General features: G+C 43.1%; 1 protein-coding gene across 1 annotated transcript in view; it reads right to left on the bottom strand.

Moving 5' to 3' along the window:
• c6h9orf85 (chromosome 6 C9orf85 homolog) overlaps positions 1-17,551 on the bottom strand; it is a 38,768-nt gene that overhangs the window by 5,067 nt on the left and 16,150 nt on the right. The window contains exon 3 of the mRNA XM_073048547.1: positions 12,254-12,367. Within this exon, the coding sequence (XP_072904648.1) occupies positions 12,254-12,367 (114 nt within the window). The remainder of the gene's footprint in view (positions 1-12,253; positions 12,368-17,551) is intronic.

Genomic DNA, 17,551 nt, shown 5'->3' with positions numbered 1-17,551 from the left:
AGGCAAAGAGTAGAAATTAAGGGAATAAAACAGCAGGTTGAAAAAGTAATTGTAGGATCTGGAGCTCTATGAACAGAGGGTTTAAGAGCAAAGTCATAATAAACCTTCATAATAGCTGGTATGGATGGAATAGCCTCTTTCTATGCTGTGGTTATTCTGTAATTGTGGCCTTCTGTAGCTCCCTAATGGAAAATTTATCTGTAGAGCTGTTATCAGCACTTCAGTTTTTGTACAGCTTGTCTTCCTTTCTGCACATTGATTGTATTGTATTTTTGTTCTACTGTGAGTGCCTGCAAAAAGACTCAGGGCTGTACAGTATATAGTGACATACATGTACTTCGATTTTGTAATCTTGTCCTGTGAATTGGATCATCAGTGAGGCAGCACAAGCCCTACCCACTGAACTGAAGAAACGGAGAGTCGGCTGGTAAATGCTGCTGGGGTGGCCGACTCTCAATGCCATCAAAATCGATGCTAGAAGTCCCCTCTCATGAGAGGACAGTATGGAATTCGCAGCTTATTAATGGAAGGAATTTGAGAAACAGTATAAATGTCATCACTACTAAACAGACATGTTTAGTGCTTCCAATCATGGCTGAATTTCTGGCATAAAAATGTGGTTAAAATATTCATATCCCAAATGCATGTGTCACTTGAGGCCAGCCTATTGCTCCAACCTCTTCTGCTCCCCATCTTTTTTTCTCTCTGCTCCTAACCTACACAATTCTTCCTACACCAACACCAGACCCCAAGCCCCTATCACCTTGTTTCTTTCCCCTCCCTCAGACATTCAACCTATGCATCACCCACACACTCCTTCCAGTGGCTCCCTCCCCCACTGTTTCCAGATACCCACCTCCACAGCCTCAAAGGGTCACAGGCTATAGATTTGGGAGAGTAGATTTAGGACAGATGAGGACGACAGACAGTGGTGAATCTGTGGAATTCTCTGCCCAATGAAGCAGTAGAAGCTACCTTAGTAAATAAATTTAAGACACAGTTGGATAGATTTTTGCATAGTAAGGGAATTAAAGGTTATGGGGGAAAAAGGCAGGTAGGTGGCCAGATCAGCTACGATCTTATTGAATGGCGGAGCAGGTTTTACAGGCCAGAGGGCCAATTCCTGCTCCTATTTCTTATGTTCACACTTGACAGATAGACCTCAGTATGTGCGGTTGGGAGACTGTAGGTCTGACACGGTGATCAGCAGCACAGGAGCGCCGCAGGGAACCGTACTCTCTCCGGTCCTGTTCACCCTGTACACATCAGACTTCCAATATAACTCGGAGTCCTGCCATGTGCAGAAGTTCGCTGATGACACGGCCATAGTGGGGTGTGTCAGGAATGGACAGGAGGAGGAGTATAGGAAACTGATACAGGACTTTGTGATATGGTGCGACTCAAACTACCTGCGTCTCAATATCACCAAGACCAAGGAGATGGTGGTGGACTTTAGGAGATCTAGGCCTCATATGGAGCCAGTGATCATTAATGGAGAATGTGTGGAGCAGGTTAAGACCTACAAGTATCTGGGAGTACAGTTAGACGAGAAGCTAGACTGGACTGCCAACACAGATGCCTTGTGCAGGAAGGCACAGAGTCGACTGTACTTCCTTAGAAGGTTGGCGTCATTCAATGTCTGTAGTGAGATGCTGAAGATGTTCTATAGGTCAGTTGTGGAGAGCGCCCTCTTCTTTGTGGTGGCGTGTTGGGGAGGAAGCATTAAGAAGAGGGACGCCTCACGTCTTAATAAGCTGGTAAGGAAGGCGGGCTCTGTCATGGGCAAAGTACTGGAGAGTTTAACATCGGTAGCTGAGCGAAGGGCGCTGAGTAGGCTACGGTCAATTATGGAAAACTCTGAACATCCTCTACATAGCACCATCCAGAGACAGAGAAGCAGTTTCAGCGACAGGTTACTATCGATGCAATGCTCCTCAGACAGGATGAAGAGGTCAATACTCCCCAATGCCATTAGGCTTTACAATTCAACCGCCAGGACTTAAGAACTTTTTAAAAGCTATTATAAATGCTTTTTGAGATATTGATTTAGATGCATATCATTTTTATTTTACTGAGTTAAGTATTGTATGTAATTAGTTTTGCTACAACAAGTGTATGGGACATTGGAAAAAAAAGTTGAATTTCCCCATGGGGATGAATAAAGTATCTATCTATCTATTCCATGTTCCACCTTCATTTATCATCAGATTCGATCAGCTGCACCCCTTAAGGTCTCTAACCATCACCTCTGTTACCATTTTTATCTTCCCTTCTGCCATCTGCCCATTACTCTTGACTAGCTAGCTCTTGACTCACCTCTTTATACTGGACATCATCCTTCTATCGTTTACTCTAGATATACACTGTGGTGAAGGGACATGTAGGCAGCTTGCCAGTGTCAGGAAATACTCCTATCTCTTGGTTTTCCCTACTTTTCTGCTTCTTGTGTTATTTTTACTATACAAGAACATCTACTCCAGAAACTACCAACGGTTCACAGGAAATCCGGGCCAAGGGACTGCAAGATGTTAGAGTGCCACCTGACAGCAGAGAATACTTTACACACAGCACTTTTCAATCTCAATAAAATGTTGCTGCCAGTTCCCAAATGCAAGAAAATATAAAGATTTCTGTATCTAGTTGCATTAAGTATCTGAAACATCAGACGTTATGCTTTTGATTGCCTCCTACCTAAAATCTGCAAAGAACAGCAACGCAATCAAAAATACCAAAATGATTTTTGTTTAGCAAAAGGTATCAACAGACACAGAGCCATTTGATCAGATTGAATTGATTTGTAAATGTATCATCATCTCTGTCTCACTCTCTCCTCTGGATCAGAGTGCTTCCTCTCAAACTAAGCTCCCTTAGCCGGATGCAAAATATCCTGTGTCACAGTTAGAAGAGCAGGGAATCTCTCTCTTGTGTCCCAAGGTCATTACCTATACTCCACAGTCATTAAATTACAGTATATTAACTCCCCTAGGTTGTAGGAGACAGATAGCTGGGTGACTGCCAGGAGAAGTAGGGGAAAATGCACAGCCAGTGCAGAGTACGCCTGTGGCCAATCCCCTCAATAATAAGTATACAGCTTTAGATACTGTTGAGGGTGATGAACACAGTAACTGTATCTCTAGCATGGAGTCTGGTGTTGTAGCTCGAGTAGAAAGGTGAAGAGGATTGCAGTGTTGATTGGAGATTCTATAGTTAGAGGAACAGAGATGAGAGTCTGTGGGTGCAATAGAGATACCCAGAAGGTATATTACCACTCTGGTACCAGGATCAGGGGTATCTTGGATCAGGTCAATGGCATTCTCAAGGGCAAAGATGAGCAGCCATTAGTTTTGGTGCATATTGGCACTAATGACATAGGTGAACAAGGTGAGGAGGCTGTGGAGCTAGGTAGAAAGCAAAGGAACAGGATCTCTGGGGTAGTAATCTCTAGATCACTGCCTGTGTCACGCGCCAGTGAGGGCAAGAATAGGATGATTTGGCACCTGATTGAGTGGCCAAGGAACTGATGCAGGGAGCAGGGGTTCAGATTTATATATCACTGGGATCTCTGCTGGGGAAGGTATGACCTGTACAAAAGAGAAGGGTTACACCTGAACCCAAAGGAGTCTAATATCCTTGCAGGCAGGTTTGCAGAAGGGTTTAAAATAACTTGGCAGGGGGATGGGAACCAGAGTGATAGTGCTGAGGTCCAATCAGAAACAAGTGAAAATCTGCAGACGCTGGAAATCCAAGCAACACACAGAAAATGCTGGAGGAACTCAGCAGACCAGGCAGCATCTTATGGGAAAGAGTACAGGCAACCTTTCAGGCTGAAACCCTTCATCAGGACTGGGGAAAAAAAAGATGAATCAGAGTAACAAACTAAGAGGGAGCGGTGAAGTAAAGTGCTGGGAAGTTGACTGGTGAAAAAGATAAAGGGCTGGAGAAGGGGGAATCAGATAGGGGAGGACAGAAGGCCATGGAAGAAAGAAAAGGGGGAGGAGCACCAGAGGGAGGTGATGAAGTGAGAGAGGGAAATTGGATTCGGGGAATGGTGAAATGGAGGGGCATTATTGGAAGTTCAAGAAATCGATGTTCATGCCATCAGGCTGGAGGCTACCCAGATTGAATACAAGGTGTTGCTTTTCCAACCTGAGTGTGTGGCTTCATCAGAATTGTTTGTGATTGGAAAATTGGATGTCCAGCATCTGCAGGTTTTTTTTCTTGTCTGTGAGTGGAAGTCGTTACGAGGCCACACTAGCCTGTCTACAGACTACAGAACCTGCCATCTCCAATGCCGGCAGGCATGGACACCTCCAGACCCCGATCCCTGCTGCTGACTTCAGACAATCCTGAGCAGATTCAGAAACCAGACTCCACTGCCATCGACCTCAGACGCCCTCAAAGTGGCGATTGTTCAACCTCCAACTCCGACTCCTGCCTTGACCAACAGCACCTCCAATCCGGGTTTTCACATGCTGCCTCTGTCTCCCCTTCTCCCACCACCACTCCGCAATCCTGAGTCCCTCAGGTCCCACGCCAGCTCTTGGGTCTGCGGCGACTTCCTCTCATTCCACCCTCCCTGAACACCCCAATCCTCCTCCCGACACTATCAACCCTCTTCCCTCCCCCGATCACAGCCGAGTCTTCACCATCTCCTCTGACATACCCATTTCTGAGGCAGAATGTTCTGTCCCCAGCAGGGCTTCACCTTTGTCCCCGTGCACCCATACCTCTGAGTTTCACGCCTGCCATGACACTGAGCTCTTCTTCCACCACCTCTGCCTCCGGGCCTACTTCTTTGGCAAGAACTCTCCACTCCACACAGACCTACTCCTGTCTTCAACCCTCCTCTTCCTAGAGGCATCACTCTGGTCTTCTACTTGCTCTGATGTTTTCATTGTTAACTGCCAATGTGACATCAACCATCCTGACTTTACCACTCCCCTCTCCAATTCCAACTCTCCACTTTCTTTGCACCAATCCCAACCTCACCATGAAACCCACGGATAAGGGTGGGGGGGTGCTGTAGTAGTCTGGAGGACTGACCTCTACCTTGCTGAGACCCAGTGATAACTGTCAGACACCTCCTCTTACTTAACCCTCGAACAGAACCCCACTAAGGAGCACCAGGCCATTGTCTCCCACACCATCACCAACTTTATTAACTCTGGGGATCTCCAAACCACTACCACCAACCTCTTAGTTCCCTCACCCCGCACTTCCCCTTTCCACTTCTACCCAAGATCCACAAACCTGCCTATCCAGGTAGGCCCATTGTTCCTGCCTCACTCAACTTATATCTGCATATCTCAACTCAGTTTTATCCCCCCAGTTCAGCCCCTTCCTACCTACATTCGTGACACTTTGCACACTCTTAATCATTTCAATGATTTCAAATCCCTGGCTCTGAGAATCTTATTTTTATTATGGATGTTCACTGCCTTTACACTTCCACCCCCCACCAGGAAGGCCTCAAAGCTCTTGATTTCTTTCTGGACGTCAGACCCACCCAGTTCCCCTCCACCACCACTCTCCTCCATCTGGCAGAACTTGTTCTCACTCTCAATTTCTCCCTCGGCTCCTCCCACTTCCTTCAAACAAAAGGGGTAGCCATGGGTACTCGCATGGGTCCCAGCTATGACTGCCTTTTTGTTGGCTGCATGGAACAGTCTATGTTCCAAGCCTACACTGGTGTCACTCCCCAACTATTCCCATGCTTCATCAATGACTGTATTGGTACTGCTTCCTGCACCCATGTGGAGCTCGTCCACCTTGTCTCCAACTTCCATCCTGCCATCAAAATTACCTGGTCCATTTTCAACACCTCCCTTCCCTTTCTCAATTGGTCTGTTTCTATCTCTCGAGACAGCTTATCCACTGATGTCTACAATAAACTCACCGACTCTCACACCTGAATTATACCTCATCCCTCCCTGTTACTTGTAAAAACACCATCTCCTTCTCTCAATTCCTTGGTATTCACCAGATCTGCTTTCAGGATGAGGCTTTTCATTCCAGAACCAAGATGTCCTCCTTCTTCAAAGAAAGTGGCTTCCCTTCCTTCACCATCAATGCTGCCCTCAAATGCATCTTTCCATTTCACACACATCTTCCCTCACTCCATCCTCCCACCACCCCACCAGGGATAGGGTTCCTCTTGTCCTCACCTACCACCCCACCAGTCTCCGCGCCCAGCACATAATTCTCCATAATACCCGCCATCTCCAGCAGGATCCCACCACCAAGCACATCATTCCCCCCTCCTCCCCCCCACCACTTACTGCTTTCCGCAGGGATCGCGACTCCCTTGTCTGTTCGTCCCTCCCACTGATCTCCCTCCTGACACATATCCTTGCAAGCGGAGCAAGTGCTACACCTGCCCCTAGTTTATGCTCACCTGAACCCGGAGAGGCAAAGGTGGATGAAAGTAAAGCTGTGGTGAAAGAGTGCCTACAAGTTTCTTCAGTGCTTGAGGATGGCAGCGTATGCCATTGGCATCCAAACCACATCAGGGACAGCCAAGTGAACCCCTCGTTCCAGAACATGCTAGTGAACAAGATGGATTGGCCCTGCAACCTATCTAAGCAGAATCCCCAGAGGAAAGAAATGAATCTGGACCAACACTCAATCCTGGTGTTCCTGGATTGAGTCGATCAGAAAGGACCAGAAAACTAGTGGAATACTATCAAGCTGGCTTTGCCTTAAAGATCTGAGGTGGAGAGATGTCCTATCCACCAGATGACAGTTTATTGTTAAACTGGGAGCTTAACGTCCAAGGATACACACTGTAGAAGGGCAGGCAGGTAGGCAAAGGGGTGGCGTGGCTCTGATGGTAAAAAATGAAAAGTGGCACAGGTGTTGAATCGTTGTAATGTAGCTACTGAACTGCAAGGGTAAAAAGACCCTAATGGGAGTTGTATACAGATGCCCCAAATAGTAGTAAGGATATTGTCTACAAATTACAAAGGGAGATAGAGCAATGTTACAAATAGCCATGGGGGATTTCAATATGCAGATAGATTGGGAAAATTAGGTTGCTGCTGGATCCCAGGAGGGGAAATTTCTAGAATGCTTTTTGGAGTAGCTTGTGGTTGAGCCCGATAGGGGATCAGCTACTCTGGATTGGGTGTTGTGTAATGAACCAGAATTAATTTGAGTTTAAGGTTAAAAAAAACCCTTAGGGGCAAGTGATCATAATGTGATCGAATTCACCCTGAGATTTGAGAAGGAGAAGCTAAAGTCATGTGTATCAGTATTACAATGGAGTAAAGGGAATTAAAGAGGCACGAGGGAGGAGTTGGCTAAAATTGATTGGAAAAGAACACCAGCAGAGATGACTGGAATTTCTGGAAGCAATTCGGAAGGCACAGGATATATACACCCCAAAGAAGCAGCTGGCAAAATAACATAATCGTGGCTAACACCAGAAGACAAAACCAACATAAAAGCCAAAGAGAGGGCATATTATAGAGCAAAAATCAGAGGAAAATCAGAGGATTGGGAAGCTTTTCAAAACCAACAGAATGCAACTAAAAAGGCTTTAAGGAACAGATGGAATAAGGTAAACTAGCCAATAATATTAAAGAGGATATCAAAAGTTCCTTCAGATAAATAAAGTGTAAAAGAGAGGTGAGAGTGGATATCAGACTGCTGGAAAACTATGCTGGAGAGGTAGTAATGGGGGACAAGGAAATGGCAGATGAACTGAATAAGTATTTTGCATCAGCCTTCACCGTGGAAGACATTAGAACTATGGTGGAAGTTCCAGAGAGTCAGGGGTCAGAAGTGTATGAAGTTGCCATCAATAGCTAGAAGGTTCCAGGGAAGCTGAAAGGTCTGAAGGTAGGTAAGTCATCTGAACCAGATGGTGTACTCCCCAGGGTTCTGACAGAGGCGGGTGAAGAGATTGTGGAGGCATTAGTAATGAACTTTAAAGAATCACTTGATTCTGGAATGGTTCCAGAAGACTGGAAAATTGCAAATGTCATTCCACTCTTCAAGCAGGAAAGAGACAGACAAAAGTATAGGCCAGTTAGTCTGACCTCAGTGGTGGGGAAGATGTTAAGTGGTTGGAGTCGATTGTTAATGATGTAGTTTCGGAGTACTTGGAGGGACGTGATAAAATACGCCATAATCAGCATGATTTCTTCAACAGAAAATCTTGCCTGACAAATCTGTTGGAAATCTCTGAAGAAATGACAAGCAGGATAGACAAAGGAGAATTAGTTGATGTTCCACACGTGAGGCTGTTTAACAAGTTAAGTGCTCATGGCAATATTCTAGCATGGCTAGAGGTATTGATCATGTGGATAGTCAGAGGCTTTTTCCCAGGGCTGAAATGGTCGCCACAAGAGGACACAGGTTTAAGGTGCTGGGGAGTAGGTACAGAGGAGATGTTGGGGTAAGTTTTTTTTTTACTCAGAGAGTGGTGAGTGCATGGAATGGGCTGCCAGCAACTGTGGTGGAGGCGGATACGATAGGGTCTTTTAAGACACTTTTGGATGGGTACGTGGAGCTTAGAAAAACAGAGGGCTATAGGTAAGCCTAGTAATTTCTAAGGTAGGGACATGTTCGGCACAACTTTGTGGGCCGAAGGGCCTGTATTGTGCTGTAGGTTTTCTATGTTTCAATGACCTGAATGGCAGAACTGATAGCTTTGTTGCAAAGTTCATGAACACAAAGATAGGTGAAGGGGCAGGTAGTTCTGAGGAAATAAGGAGGCTACAGAAGGACTTATATTAGTGCAAGTTCCACATTCTCCAGGTAAAGGTTTCTGCTGAGTTCCCAACTGGAATAAAAGCAAATTGTAACAATGAAGTCAGTTAATCTGGACCATGGCAACTAACTCTTATTAATTCAGACCTAGTTCCTTGTAGAACAAACTGCTCTGGGCCTGCACCTTAAGGAACAAGTGCAGACGACAGAATATTCACATGAATCCAAGGGTCAAGATAGATTACATTAAAATAATCTGGTTAGACAATTAGATGTGCTAGGAAGTTTGTGAACTCTGTAGAATTTTCTCTATTTCTATATAAATATAACCTAAAATGTGATCAGATCTTCACACAAGTCCTAAAACTAGATAAAGAGATTCAATTAAATAACAAAAAACATAATACTTGATCATTTATTTATTGAGAAAATGATCCAATATTACATGTATTTATTAGAAAAATCTGAACCTCTGGGGTAGCGCCTTCTACAAAAGCTATTTGCAGTCAGGTGTTCCAATCAATGAGATGAGATAGGAGGTGGGGTGGGTTGAGGTGACCTACCCTATCAAAAAAGACACACAAAGTCAAATTACTGATAGAACCTGCTCTTATGAAGAAAAATCTGTTTATGCATACCATACCTTGAACAAAACAACTTTCAGAGGACTTTAGAAGAATTGTAGAGATGAATGAAGCTGTAAAAGGCATCAAAAGCATTTTTTAAAGACCTGAGTGTTCATCAGTCCACAGCAAGAGAAATTGTCTACAAATGGAGGAAACTCAGTACTGTTGCTACTCGCCCTAGGAGTGGGTATCCTGCAAAGATCACACCAAGAGCACCACGTGAGATGCTGAAGGAGGTGAGAAAGAACCAAAGGGTAAAGCAAAAGACCTGTAGAAATCTCTAGAACTCACTATACGTCTCTTCATGTATCCACTATATTAAAAAAAAACACTGAACAAGAACAGTATTCATGGACGGACACCACGGAGGAAACCACTGCTCTCCAGAAAAACACTGCTGCACGTATCAAGTTTACTAAAGATGACCTGGATGTTCTACAACACTTCTGGGACAATGTTCTGTGGACTGATGAGAAAAAAGTTGAACACTTTGACAGAAATGTGCAATGCTATGTTCGGAGGAAAAGGACACTGCACACCAACACCAAAACCTCATTCCAACTGTGAAGCATGGTGGAAGAAGCATCATGGTTTGGAGCTGCTTTGCTGCCTCAGGGCCTGGACAGCTTGCAATCGTAAAGGGAACAATGAATTCAAAATTTTATCAAGACATTTTACAGGAGAATGTCAGGATAGCAGTCCATTACCTGAAGCTTAACAGAAATTGGATAATGTAACAAGACAATTGTGTGTGGTTTGTCCACACACACAGGAATGGCCTAAAATTCCTCCAAGCTGATGGTGTAAGACCGATCAACAGTTACTGTAAACATTTCGTTGAAATTATTGCTATACAAGGGGGAGGTCATACCAGTTACTGAAAACAAATACATGTAATATTGGTTCATTTTCCCTTAAATAAACAAACAATTATAATGTTTTTGTGTTATTTATTTAATTGGGTTCTCTTTATCTAGTTTTAGGACTTACAAAAAATCTGATTACATTTTAGTTCATATTTATGCATAAATAGAGAAAATACAGGATTCATAAACTTTCTAGCATCACTGTAGCTTTGAGTGGCTTTTTGAAAAGAATTGAAAGGATAGATTAACTAATATTTCTTAAGATTTATATCCTTGTGGATGGTCTGCTGTGATGTCATTGAATGGTGGAAAAAACTTCAGGGGCCGAGTATTTTTCTCATCTTCTTAATGTGTTTCATGAAAAAAGTCTCAGATTGACCTGTCCACGATTTCACCAACAAAGCAGTGGCTGGCTCATAATTAAATGGAGCAGGAGTCTGTTCTGACATTCAATAAGATGACGACTGATCCAGTCAAGAGATGAGCTGCATTTTCCTGCTCATTTTAAAATAATCTTCGATTAGCCCATGGTCCAATCACCTAGCTTACCCATGAATATACTTAGTGACACTATCCAGTGTTCTCCAGGTAAAGAATTCCATACATTTTGTGTCTTGGAGCAGAAATTCCTTTTCACCTTCATCTTAATGGGCAACTCCTTAAGCTTCATGAGTGGAAACATGAACAGAGAGCACAGATCCCCGTGACACTCCGCTACAGCTCACTAACCCAAAAATGCTTTTCAACTTTGTCAGTTAACCAATCTGTCGCCGTAACCTGGACAAGTGCAGCTTGAATAACACTCAATGAGCTCGACACTATACAGGGCACAGCAATCCATCTATAATCATTCACTCATTTCACTTGCTGATGCTCAGCAGTTGCCGTTTTCTCTAACCAGAGAGTGGACTTCAGGAAGTCATCCAGATTTCTTGGACAGCACCTTCCACGACCTTTCAGAGACAATCATTTAGAGATACAGCAGAGATGGGTCCTTCTGGCCCAGCAACTCACCTACTTAACCATAATCCAATCACAGGACAAGTTACAATGATGAATTAGTCTACTAACTGGAACATCTTTGGGATATGGAAGGAAACCAGAAGGGGAGGAAAGTACAAATTTTGAGCAGCAATAGCATTTCATGACCTACAACAACTAGAAGGACAAAGACAACAAAAGCATGGGAAGAGAACCACTCAAAACGTGTCCCCCAAGCCACGGATTAATTGGATTTAGAAATATATCACTAGTCGCTCACTGTCACTGGGTCAAAATCCTGTAACACCCTCCACATCTCAAGGACTGCAGCAGCTCAAACTGAGCTCACATCTCTCGAATAAATAATAGATAAGATATCATGTTAAATGTCTTTATTATCAAGTTCCTTTCAGAAATCCAAATGTACAATATCAGCTGGTTCCCTTATATCCACTCTACTAGTCACAAAACTAAAGAACTCTAAATTTGTCAATAATAACTTCACCTTGCTCTATTATGGACCTTAACAATACGGTTCTTCCGATTCTACTACTTCCCAATAAGAAATTTTCTCCTTCCATTCTTGAATATGTTTGTTATATTTGTGTGGTTTTTCCAATCCACTGAAGCCTATACAGAAATTGGGAAATTTCTCTGAGCGCAACCACTGCATCTGTTATTAATCTGCCATAATCATTTTAGAATGCAAACCATTAGGTCCAAGGAACTATCAACCTTTTGTCTCATTACTTTGCAGTTCTTCCTCCGAGATAGCAATTGCTTTAAATCCCCCTTTTCATAAAAGATCTATCATTATTTGGATGCTTTAGACTCTGTTATCATGAAAAACAAAATATTTGTTCAAAGTCTCTGTCATTTCCTTAATTTCCCAAACTTATGCACAGAACAAAACTTCAGCAACTTTTCATGTATGTGGATATGAAGGACAAGAGATGGGTAAGAGATACAGTCTTGCTTTTGCTGTCCAGTTCATCAAGGAAAACAGCTGTTAATTTCAAAATCCCACTCTTTTTAAAATAACTGCACAAGCCAGCACAAGCTACTTACAGATCCACAATCTCTTCCTTCTTCCCACATTTGGCACAGAGCTCCAGTTTGAAGGCACATGGTTTACACATAATGTGGTACGAATCCTTCACCGTCTTCTGCAGGCATTTAACACTAAAAAGGATTTTGAATAATCAGAAAGTCATAAAAAGGTTCCAGAAAATATTTCAAATAAGAACAGAGGCTCAGCCTATAAATAGTGTTTTAGTAGGATCTTTATTTCAAGCTGCTCAAGCGTTTGTTTTTAAAAGAGGTATTAAAGAAAGAGACAGATCAATCCATTTGATTTGCCATGGTACAAGTCACTTGGTGGAATTCCAAACCTCCTAATTTTCACATTAATGCAATTATTTAATGTTTTAAAAGGGAATGACCCAACTTGAATAATCTTAGTTTTGCTGAGCTGCAGAAATTATCCATCATCCTTTTCCTCACTGTATATGGTCCATAAACTGCAGTAGGTCACTGCTTAACCTTTTTAATGGTTACTGATTGTAACTATGATGAGCTTGGTTTAAGACTGATTAAAAGAATCACCTTCAAAAGACATTGTTCACATCTTTCTCTTTCTGGTCTCTACTGATCTTGTAAGCCCAAAATGTTCTGGGTTACATTTCATAGTGTTCAACCCAAAAAAAAGAAATAATTGTTTAGCGAATGAACACCACTCTGCACATTGTGTACAGTTCAGGCTGCCCCATTGCAGGAAGGGTGCAGAAAATGTCTATCGAGAATGCTGTGTGGATTAGAAAGCATTACTTATAAGATTGGATAAACTTGTCTTCTCTGGGGTGTTAGAAGCTGAGAGGAGAACTGATAGAGGTTTACAAAAACATAAGAAGCATAGACAGCAGGAATCTGATTTCCAGATACCAGAGACATTGCTTTAAGGTGGGAGGAGGAATGTTTAAAGGCAATGTGCAAGGCTTTTCCCCCCACCACCAGAAATAGCGGTGGGTGCCTGGAATGTGCAATAGTGAAAGCAGATATGACAGTGGATCATGAGGGATATTCAGTGAGGCAGATTAGCACAGGGAATGGAGGAATATGAATTTGTACACGCAGGTAGGTTTAATACAATTTGAGATTATGGTCAGCACAGGCATCGTGGGTCACAGCTTCTGTTCCTGTCCAATGCTCTATGAGAAATGTCTAGCTGCAGAATGTCTCCTTCCCCTCCCCCACCTCACTTGACAGGCATTGCATCTACTTCATACCCCTCGCACTGATTGTGAATTTCAATGTTATTCTTCAAGCAATCTTTTCTTTGCCTTCCATCCTCCCTCTCCAGCTGGGAGCATTACTGAGCTTTACAAGTTTATTTTCTTTTGAGAGAAGCTGGAATTTGGTTCAGTTTTTCATGAGGCAAGAAAGGCATTCTACACTATACAATTAAACACTTGCTCGATCAAGACTGCCAAGCCACTGGCAACCTTGCTTAAGCGCAAGAAGAATTTGAATCACATTTAAAGTCTATTCATGGACACAAAGAAGTAACAATGGAGGGTTCACAGCAAGCTTAATGAAGTTCATTTCCCAAGGATACACCATTCTAAGATTTGCCAGCAGTTCTTCAGTAGGGGAGGTGCAGTAAGAGGAAAATACTTTGTGGCATCAACTTTGAATTTATTTGCTGAGATTGTGGAAGAATGGATTTATAACCCTGATCAGAATGCACCACACTATGGAGGTATTATGAAATCCTGGATAATCCTTCAAAGTAAAACACAGGTCATTTGCCCCACCTATCAATTACATAAATTAAAGGAGCAGAATTAGGTCATTCAGCCTATCAACTCCGCTCTGCCATTCAACCAGGGCTGATTTTTCTGTGAACTCCATTCACACCTTCTCCCTGTAACCCCTAACCAATTATCAATCAAAAAGATCCTTTCAACTTCTGTCGTAAATACACCCAATGACTTGGCTTACACGGACCCCTGGGAATAATAATTTCCAGTTTCACCATTCTCTGGTTGAAGATATTCTTCCTCAGTTTAAAAGAATGTCTCCTTCTTCTGACGCTGTGCCCTCGGATTCTGGACCAATGGAAACATTCTCTTCACATTCACTCTATCCAGGACTTTCAGTATTCGGTAGTTTCAATGAGACCACCCCTCCCCCCACTCTTCTGAACTTCACTGAGTACAGGCCCAGAGAGATCAAATGCACCACATGTGTTTCATTCCTGGGATCATTCCGGTGTTTATGCTCCAGTTTAGCTATCACCTATTCCTCTTCATTGAATTGAATTGAATTTCAGTTTATTGTCATTTAGAAACCACAAATGCAATGCAGTTAAAAAATGGCACAACGTTCCTCCAGAATGATATCACAAAAGCACATGACAAAACAGACTACACCAGAAAATCCACATAACGTTTGGCAATCCCCAATCCAGAGTCCGGAGAGGCTGCTGCGTATTAATATCACGCTGCCATCTTAGCGCGTTCCCCGGAAAGGAGCTCCAAATCCACCAGACAAAACAAGACTACCCAGACACACCAAGTCAGGAGACCAACTCTACCACCCAACAAACCAAAAACTAAAGCTACAAGACCTACACAAAACCACATAGTTACATATAGTTATAGTTAACATATAGTTACAACAGTGAAGACAATACCATAATTGATAAAAAAAAAGACCATGGGCACAGTAAAAATAGTCCAAAGATGTTAAAAGACTAAGTTCGAAAGAAACCACCACACAGTTTCCACAAGTTCTCAGGGTCCCGATAGACTCATCATTCCACACCGGCGGCAGAAGGGAATACCCCCACTATGGACTTCCAAGGCGCCGCTGGACTCAGCCTCACAGACGCAGCAGATAGTGAAAGCACACCAACCGCAGCAAAGTCCAAGTCCGTCGAACCTCCGACCATCCCCTCTGGCACAGCCTCACCGAGCACCATCCTTTAGCCGCATTAAGACGCCCCCGCCAACGCGACCCCGAGGACTGGGAGCCTGTTCTTCTCAGCAGAGACCCGGACCTCACAGCAGCAGCAGCAACGAAGAAGGCCTTCTTGGAGATTTCCAGATGTTCCTCCGTGCTCCCACGTCTGTTTTTAATCAGATTAAGATTGTGCACGGCACCCCGCTTAACAAATAACAGACATCAGCTCCGGAGTGGCCACTGCAAGCTGTGTCGTGCTGCCATCTTTCTTGGCATCAAAGCTTTGCATTGCTTTGTGTCTCAGTATTCTTTATTTACCTATCATGACACAGGAACAGGTCCATGCTGCATTCCAGTACAACTATCCCATCAATCCCTCATTTCCCAGCATTCTCTCAACTATGTACATCAACTTCGAGCCATTTAAGCTGCCTATTGCATCAATGTGCACTGGGACTATAGCCCTCCATACCTCTACCATCCATGTACCTATCCAAACTTCCTTTAAACACTGAAATCGAGCTCATGTGCACCTCTAGTGCTGGCAGCTCACTCCACACTCACGACCCTCTGAAATGAAGTGGTTTCCCCTCATGTTCCCCTCAAACTTTTCATCTTCCTCTCTTAACCCATGACCTCTAGCTGAAATTCCACCCAACCTCAGTAAAAAACGCCTGCTTGCATTTACTCTATCTAGACACCTCAAATCTCCTCTCAATCTATGTTCCATGGAGTCGCTTTCTCACTTTCGTTTATCAAGCTTCCTCTTAAAACACCTTGATGGCCGCATTTCAAAATGTACACAAATAACAGAAAACTCTAATTGTGAAAGATTTACTCATTATCTTGCTACCCCCCACTCATGAAAACCCAGTTGAACTGTCTCTCACTCAGCTTCTGCCGTTGGTTACCAAATTCAAAATGTGCTTGGAGAGGTTGTCATTATATTCACTAATGTGGTGCAAGTTTTGTACGAAAGACCAGCATGTTGTCTTTGCTAGACATGTCTGTGAGCACCACAGTGAACCTGTGGTTGTCCACTTGAGGAAGATGCTGTTGGGCAAGAAGTTTCAGAATTCTGATCCAATGATTTCCCAGGCAAAATAATGTGGAGCTTGTGAGATGGTTATGTTCTTATTTATCCTTTGACGAGAGCTGTTGAGGGAGGCTTGCTGAGCTGCTTAAGTACATTTTGTAAATGGCACACATTGCAGATTCAGAAAGCCAATGGTGGAGGGAACTGACGTTTTGGGTAAACACCAACTTGCTGGAGGAACCTAGTGGGTCAAACAGCTCCTGTACACAAAGGAATTGTTGACACTCCAGGTCAAAGCCCTGAATTATGGCTCGTGTTGTCTACTGCTTTCCAGCTCTTCAACCACATTTTTATCAAGACTGGCTCCTCTTTGACCAGAGCTTTATGAGATCTTTCTTCCTTTCCCACCCACCCCAGTGGTTTCTACTGCCCTCCAGCCACATTTTTATCAAGAGTCTTTAAATTCCTTTGTACTCCCAGTTGCCATTTGACCCACTGAGTTCCTCTAGCAGATCATTTGTTATTCCAATTCCAGCATCTGCACTCTGTCTCCAAAAATTTAGGGTAATGGATGGGGTACCAACAGAACAGACTACTTGGATATTTGAATTTCTAGAGCATTTTTGGTGCTGAACTCATCCAGGCCAACTCTTTCACACTCCTCATGAGTGAGCATCGAAGAGATTTGGTGTCATTAGCTTAATTAATTTGGCACAACAGCGTGGGCCAAAGAGACTACTTCTGTACTGTATTAAGTTTCATGTGAAAATCATTTTCTCTACTGATCATTCCAAAGTTCTACTTAGGATCACTATGTAGTGGGCATCACTGAGTCATGGCTGAGAGAAGGCCATTAAGCTGGGAGCTTAATATCAAAGGATATCCTTTGTATCAAAAGGACAGGCTGGAAGGCATAGGCAGTAGTGTGGTTCCGTGGGTATGGAATTTCATCTTTAGAAAGAGGTGATATATGGTCAGAGAATGTTGAATCTTTATGGGTACAGTTAAGAAACTGCAAGGGTAAGTAAACATTATGGGAAATATACAGTGGCATGCAAAAGTTTGGGCACCCCGGTCAAAATTTCTGTTGCTGTGAATAGTTAAGTGAGTAGAAGATGAACTGATCTCCAAAAGTCATAAAGTTATAGTTGAAACATTCTTTTCAACATTTTAAGCAAGATTAGTGTATCATTTTTGTTTTGTACAATTTTAGAATGAAAAAAAGGAAAGGAGAACCATGCAAAAGTTTGGGCATCCCAAGAGATCTGAGCTCTCAGATAACTTTTACCAAGGTCTCAGACCTTAATTAGCTTGTTAGGGCTATGGCCTGTTCACAGTCATCATTAGGAAAGGCCAGGTGATGCAAA

Source organism: Hemitrygon akajei, chromosome 6 (assembly GCF_048418815.1).
Source record: "Hemitrygon akajei chromosome 6, sHemAka1.3, whole genome shotgun sequence".
NCBI lineage: Eukaryota > Metazoa > Chordata > Chondrichthyes > Myliobatiformes > Dasyatidae > Hemitrygon > Hemitrygon akajei.
This window is presented reverse-complemented; position numbering and strand designations above follow the sequence as displayed.